The 7,810-nt window shown below is 43.5% G+C and overlaps 2 protein-coding genes across 2 annotated transcripts; both read left to right on the forward strand.

Moving 5' to 3' along the window:
* Positions 1 to 633: 633 nt before the first annotated feature.
* Positions 634 to 859, forward strand: C922_05160 (hypothetical protein; the record flags this gene model as incomplete). The annotated part of the gene is made up of 2 exons (XM_008820732.1): positions 634 to 698; positions 733 to 859. Coding segments are annotated over 2 exons (192 nt in total), but the record flags the coding sequence as incomplete, so codon positions are not given.
* Positions 860 to 4,427: 3,568 nt separating this feature from the next.
* C922_05161 (hypothetical protein) lies at positions 4,428 to 5,910 on the forward strand (the record flags this gene model as incomplete). The annotated part of the gene is made up of 2 exons (XM_008820733.1): positions 4,428 to 4,559; positions 4,603 to 5,910. 2 exons carry the CDS (start codon positions 4,428 to 4,430, stop codon positions 5,908 to 5,910), a joined length of 1,440 nt encoding a protein of 479 aa, XP_008818955.1.
* Between the last annotated feature and the right edge of the window lie 1,900 nt (positions 5,911 to 7,810).

Consider the following 7,810-nt stretch of genomic DNA (forward strand, 5'->3'; position numbering starts at 1 on the left):
ACAAAATCCAAAGGAGGATGAGAACCAATCAAATAACCTACAGAGGCAAGAGAAGATTCTTCTTACAGAACAAACGAAAAAACCAAAAAAGCCTGCAACAGTAATCGGCAGGTACTATCCCACTGGAGTGATAATATAATGTATCCACGAGCCCCAGTGAAATTCCTAATCAAGAGGCTGGCTCAAAGGGGAACAAGCCAATCTAAGACAAAAGGGGAAGATTAGATTCACCTTGGTTGAAGGGCCCCCCCCCGCAGTCATATAACACAAGGAGATGCGAAGCCCTTGTAGGTCGGCAAAACATAGAAGAATCCCTAAGAAAGAAAAGGCGCAAAGGGGATGAAGAAAGTGAGTAGTCCCTGAATACATCAAATCCCAAAGGATTAGGAGGGGGGCTTCATTAGAACTCCCTCAGAAGTAAAGGATACGTGAATCCCGCCCTTCGCCTTCAAGAAACACGAGTTCAGTAATCGGAGAAGCAGATGAAAACCTCCCTACTTAGAATAAACCGTGCCTACTGTCTGAAGTTGCGAAGAAAAGGAGAGGATCTAAGAGTAAACAGGACCCAGTAGAAGATGCTACAAAACAGAATACCGCCCGTCAGGACAGGCAAGAGTCCTAGTAACAGAGAAGATGAAGCAGATTCCTAAAGGTAGGATTCACATCCGTAATGAAGACAGACAAAACCCCTTAAAGAGGTAGGAGCTGAGAGTCTTCGCTGCCCATCATTAGACAAAATGCCGAGAGTACTAATCATACTTCTGAAGGAGGAACAAATTCCAAGAATACCCTGAAGAATAAAGAAGTAACGAAAAGACTCAGAGGAACTCACGGGAAGACGATAGGCGGAGATATAGGAGTATGAAATAATGATAACTCCTTAACGGAAAGAGAAAAAGAATAAGAAAAATCAAAAGAGTAAGACGGAGCAACCAAAGATGACTAAGAAAGAGCAAAGTGTCTGGGTCCGCAGATCACATCTGATCAAGTTATTCTAATTTGAAATCACCACAAGTCAAGTCAGTAAATTCCACACGCCAAAGATCAGAGAAGACTGCCGTAACTCCTCAGGCAATATTCCAAAGAGACTAGGAATGGAGCTATAAGAAGGAAGACACTACGACACATTGAGTCCCACCCTTTGAAGTGATAAAACAAGAGAGAAGGAATTATAATATTAGAGGATAAACGTCATTAGCAGGACAGATAGGAGAAACTAATCTCAACTATGCCTGACCCCTGTAATAGGTAACCCTCACATCGGAACTGGAGGGCTAAATTTCTCTTCTACCACAGCGGCCTCCCACCAAATACAACTCCTACAGGAGGATGTCTATAGGGACTTACGAACAAAAGCCTTAACTAGCCACCAACAGCAGAGGAGGGGAGGAATATCTCGGCCCTTCCCCCACAGGAGATGAAGCAAATTATTGCTGACCTCAAGAGAATATCAAAAGTGAAACAGAACATATGAAGCTCAGTAGAGCATATGCAGGTACCAGAAAAGGACTGGGGAGTAAGCCAGAATAAAAGCGTCAGGAGAAAAAAGCCGAAAAAGATCCAGTTTTCTTTCCCCCAAAAGATAAAACGAATTGGAAAGAGGAAGGAGCAACAGGAGGATCCATTCAAATAACAACAAAAGTGGGGGTCCCCAGGAGCCGTAACATATTACAGAGGGACTTAGCCCCTAAGAATCTCCCAGAAAGCAGTCTAGTCGGCCCCCATCACCCCAAATACCATAGGGGGTCCTAGATTTAACGGAGGTTGCTAACGAAGTTAAGGAGAAGTATCAAAAATGATAATGTGTGGAAGATGGGAACAAAGAAGAAATACAAGCATGGAGGCTTTTAACAGAACAATAGATAAAGCATCATAAAGGAGAACAACTACAGCGCATAGGAGGGCACAATAACTCCTGAGTAGCCTTGAAACGATGTCTCACCTAGGAATGTGTCGTGTAGTCTAGAGAAAAATCAAATTTGGCCCTGAATAGTCTTTAAATTGATTAGGAAGTTTCCACCCGAGATATGGAAGTCAAAAATTCCCCCCTCCTTTCTCAAATTTCAGAAGTCTACTGAACCCCCAAGGAAGCGACAGGGAACAAATCCTCCATCCCCAACGAGCCTCAGAAATTCCCTGACAATATTATAAGTGTAGGCAGGAAGAAAGAGCAGACTGTGCGTATATCAGGACAATAAAACCCCCCAGTAAGTTTCCGCCACAAAAACAAGTAAGTCTTAATGATATATTTCCAAAAAGCAGGAGGTCCAGAATGCAGCCCCCATTGAAATAAGGGATACGTGAGAAACACTCTAAAATAGCACAGGTGCCTAACAAGGTGTCGACTCGATAAAGGGCTGGAGAATTCTAAATCCTTTTCATGATTACCCCCATAAAATCTGAAGTCTCTGAATTAGCAAAAATCGTATGTAACAAAGGAAAAGTTGATTGAATCATGGAACACCGACTCCAAAGGAATTTGTGTACCTGAATACATTTTTGAGCCCATGAATCCACCACAATAGGGGATAATTTCTCGAAAAATCAAATCCCCTTACCCACCCCGAGCAGCGGGCTAGCAGGGGAGGGAAGGGATAATAGAAAGCATCGGATCTTTCTTCTCTACTAAACCCCTCAGCCAAGAGCTTATCGGATAAGCAGCGACAAGTTCTTATCAAAGGAGTAAAATAACCTCCTCCTCCAACAAAGAAGCCCCTCGTGAAGAGGACCCCTCTCATAGTAACCGAACAGTTCGACTGCATGTAATAGGAAAAGGAAAGGAACATAAGACCAGGAAATAGAAAGGAGTCTAAGAGGAGAAGGGAAATCGTGCAAAACCCCTTTTAGAAGTCGTCCGATATGTTGATATCTTCACAAGTAGCACTAGCTGAAAAACAGTTCGGAGTGGCAAATGACTTAATAGCTCGGAACTCAGAAGGAAACCGTTAAGATCCTCTTCCCCAACACCGGCCGTCAAGGAAGCAAGTGAACCCCGGGACAGGCGGAAGTGGACCACCGGAGGGAAAGACTAGAAGGTTAGTATTTGAGTCAGGTCAGCTAACAGGGGAAGAATGCTAAGCCTTAACGAATAAGCCCCCAAAGTAATCGTAAGACATGGAGGGAGTCTTATGTCAGCCCCATGTATAAGTGAAAATTACAGCCTCGAGTAGATTCGTCACAGGCTTCAGTCCGAGACTAGATATCTAAGGGAAGGAGACACCTGAAGAGACATAAGTCAGAAAATATTAATCGTACAAATGTCAGCGACTGAGCCCAACGGGAACTCCTCTGCAAAGGATTAGATCTGGAAGGATAAGATGAATCTGAGCAGGCGGCCTTTAGTGAATAGGGGATTTGGTAAGATAAAAGGAACAAGTCCAGGAGAATAACTGGAGAGATTGAAATCAGGTCGGGGAGGTTGAGATCGCCTTAGCAGAAGATAGAGGGGGCTTTCTTTGAGCTCCAAAGGTAGTCTGAGTATAGGTTCCGGAGAAATCGAGCCCAGTCAATTTCTTTTTATTAGAGGATGGAATCCGGCATCACTCTGATTATTTTTCATGGGGTTTAATGAAGATAAACCTAAGCAGCACCCAAGACAACAAGAATACTTGAGAGCCTCTGAGCAAATGAAACATCTGAGAGGATTGAGAGTAGAAAGATATTAACGCCCTGAGATTCTCTTCTGAAATAATGAGTAGTAGCGGCTCAAAGTTCTAGCCTATCGGAAATGAGAAGCCCCTTAGCAGGAAGCTCCGGAAATCACCGCCCCCCAACGAGTCAAGAAAATAAGAGACAGTGATCAGGTAAGGGTCAAGGACCTTGCCAGAAGTTTATTCGAATTTGTGCGCGTAGTCTAAAAAGCTCGCACCGGTCGATCAGGAGAAGAACCTAAAGAACGCCTCCGCGTCAAGGCGGGAGGGTTACAGAAGGAGTCTTTGTCTTAATTAGTGACTTAGAAGCAGAGGATGTTGACCCCCTAATGACCAGAGCCAGACTTAAGAGAATAAGTGAGATAGATTAGCTGGACCCCAAAACTCATTCCCACAACAAAACCCCCGGGTGAGTGCCAATAGCCACTCAGGGAATATCAACGAAGGACAGGGCCGAGCTAATCGCCCCACAGAGAGAGAGGACGTGACTCTTTAGGTATCAGTGGAGGACAGCTGTCACAAAGACATCACACAGGAGAGGACTCCTCCATCAGAACAAAGATTAATTTCTAAAAATTCAACAGCCGGTTATAGGCAAGATAAAAGAGTACTTCTGGGTGTATTATGATTTTGTAGAAGTTTTCACCCCCACAGTTTGCCTCCGAGTATAATTGTAGCCAACACAGTAGCTCTCTTGAGGAGGCAATAGCGAAGATGTTAAAGACATATTAACAGCTCCCTCTATTCAAGGATGTCAATGCCAAGAGAAGGGAAAACATGGGAATTAAGTTCCTGGGTCCTTCCCAAAAGCAGACAATGGGGATATCCAAGACCTCCAGCAGGACGGTCTTCCTGTTCTGGGACATCCAGGTATTGTTACACAGCACTGACGAGTTCGGGATCATCCAGGTGGGGCCAGCTGAGTCTCTGGATATCAGGCAAATTATTGAAGGATAACACATATGAGTGGGGCAAGGGATTTAATCCACAACAAACCACAGGACTGGAGACAAATGATCCCGGGAAGCAGATGAATTGGGGAGAGTTCGTGGACAAAATTTTAGAGAAAGTGGCTGGGCAGGTCTTATCAAGGAAGGGCAACGAAATGAATAACCATCAGTGGACCAGACAAGAGTGGGCAAGTGCTCTGGGACAAGATGAAGGCGTCAACACCCCCCTGGACAAATGCCCTTCAGGTAAACGAATATTATTCGTGATAATGTGTATAATAACAGGATTGATTGAAGGGCAGACTAACCAGACGCAAATTTTTATCGACAGAGCAAAGGGGTGTCATACCGTTGATACGGGTCTAGAATTCACACGCAAGAACTGGACGGAGTGGATAGGGCATGGAGGAAACAGGAGCCAGGGACAGATGGAAATCTGTTCCCAGAGTGGGGGATATGATGGTTGTCAGCACGCGTCAATAGCCTTAATATTGAGTATTTACCAGGCGCTAAGGGGATTCTGTCCACAGTGTGGCCCATATAAGTTGAGTTATTGGCTCAAAAGAAGCGCGGATGAGGTTGAGTCAGAGGGAGAGAAGTATTGTTATTTTAAAGAAAGAGATGAAATATGTAACGACTCAGACTCGTCAGATCATCCCAGACAAGTGTTGATCACAAAGGGAGAAAAATTAAGCTTCCTGGATAGACAGCAGGTCCATGACATCGCCGAGGTGTTAAGATCTAAGTCGAAAAAGCAGGAAATACTTCTAGAGCCAGTAGTTCTGTTACCAAAGCCTTCGGAGAACTCCATTCCTAGCGCATGCAATGGCACAACCTCTGAGGAAAGTAGAATCAAATGCAGAGATGAATTCTCAAAAGAAGTTTCGGTCTCACCGGAGCACACCACCGATTCGGAGTCTTCCGCGTTAGCAGATCAAGAAAAGGGCTTAGTAAAGCAGCTGAATAGGCAGGGGAAGCCCCAAAACGGTGAAGTTAAAACATCAATGTCCGATGTCCCACCTGTGGGAGGGTTATTGAGCGGGCGCTCAGAAGAAGATAAAAGTGATATGGAAGATAAGAGGCTACCCCCTTCCGAGGATTCGTCACCAGAAGACGTGAAAACCTCAGGATTGGAGTTCCTATCGAGTTTATTGGAGAGTTGGTCATTACTAGCAGGAGGAGTGATTGTGATATGTCTAATAGGGAGCAGTGCTTATGGTTTATGGAGGATCTTCAGGGGTAAAGGAAGGAAGAGCAGGGGAGTAAAAGGTGCGGGCAGAAGGAACAAATATGAAGTGGCTTATAGATAAAGGGGCTACTAAAGATAATCATCCCAGGAGGGTTAGAGCGGCGGGGGAGTTTTTAGGTTCGGGGGGGTTAAACGCTGAAAAATGACCCATACTAATATGACCTCCTCCCCAAGCCACTTTGATATCGTCGTTTACAACCTTGAGTCAGACCCTATGTGTGCACCTGGGTGCCCTAAAAAGTTATGTCCCCTGTCATCTTACCCCACTTCCATATGTTAGTTATCCCCCAAACGATATGTTATGCCTTCAAGTGGGTCCTCACGGACTCTACATCGTGTTAATATCTGGATCTTCTTCCGTGTTATTAGTCTGTTTTTCCGTTAATTATTAGTGAAGCATGGACTGTATAGTTGTTAGAGGACTTAGATTGTCCCAAGTGAGATAGTGAATGGACACATTCTATCCCCATAATTATATGGATAAGGAAGCGTCTTTGTCAAGAAAGGATTCATCCATGAGTCTGTATATGGAATCAATCTCCTATGACATCGTCTGTGTTGGGATGTCCCTTCCTTATAAGGAGTGGTACCAACAGAGTGACCCATAAACAACCAGGAGAGGTCCGATTTCGGACTTTGAGGAGTTGTTGTTTTATCATCTTTTTTTGCTTTGTCCTATCGGAAAGAAGGGGACACCCTGTGATTCAAAACATTTCTATATAATGCAGGGGTTACCATAATATATATATATATGCTGGTAGGATGAAACAGGGATGCTGACAAAATCGGTGGTATCGTTTCTGATGGGTTATATGATGATCACTACTTAGGGAAAGACAGGCCTGTTCCTAAAATCCCATATTTCTAAATGTTCCTTTTCCGTGTCAAATTTGATGAATCCTGTTTCGCAAAGATATAAGGAGAAACTTCCTTCTCTTTCCATCCTACTAAAAGTGCCCTCAATTCTATCAGTAAAACATACATTAACTTTTCTCTCATTGGAGCAATAGATATGGCAAAAAAATGGCATAACTTATATTTACGTTGATAAATGAATGATAGGCGGTCTCGTAATTACAACTTTAGGGAAGACTGATCTGATATGTAAGGATTGGACATCCTGGCCTTCGAGAATGCTGTGATACCTATATCTGCTTGTTCTTCTTCTTTTTCTACTTTTAACTTATGATTTTATCCCTAAGCATATCTTATCAATGTGTCATTTGTACTGCGGTGTCTCGAGTGGGTTGTGCCCCGTTTGGTACAGAAGCGTCCAGATGGGGATAAGCATTCTCTAGAAATTCCCCGTTTTCGTGTGTCCGATAGAATAGTGTCGCCCAATTTAGTAGGTGCAGGGGAATACAGAATGCGATATGCCATGTTTATCAGTAAATAAGACAGATGGAGAATAATGTTTTTCGACTTCTTCCGTATGTGCCTAGCCTGTTATGTATAACGAGTATTTAAGAGGACAAAAAAATGGACTATTCTCAGGAGTATTCTGGCAGGATTATAACATATAGCAAATTCAACATTCTCCATTTGGGCATCTCCTCTACGCTATATGTTACGGAACATTTCTCTACCCCAACATTCAACACAAAGGGGGCATAGAAACGTAGATGAAATATTCCGCGGCCTTCAGATAGGTTCCACAGATGATGAGTATCAATTGGTTAGTTGCTTTTCACATGTGTTCCGCATTGCAATTTTGCCAAAAAATATGGTTGATTATCTTCGTCATTTGTTAAATATTTCACTTACTTGATGTCCATGTCTCTAGAAGTACGTGTCCCCTTGGTTTTCCCGGTACGGGTCGTTCGCATTTTCCTGTACTCTGTAATTATGAGACTTCTCTCAGGTCATCTCACGTTAGAGCATTCATATGAACACCATTGCAATAGAACATGTAAGTATGCGCGTTATATTTTGCCTCTGAAGCTGTTCTGCTCCAGGTACGT

This window comes from Plasmodium inui (genome assembly GCF_000524495.1).
Source record: "Plasmodium inui San Antonio 1 unplaced genomic scaffold supercont1.42, whole genome shotgun sequence".
In the NCBI taxonomy this organism is placed as follows: Eukaryota; Apicomplexa; class Aconoidasida; order Haemosporida; family Plasmodiidae; genus Plasmodium; species Plasmodium inui.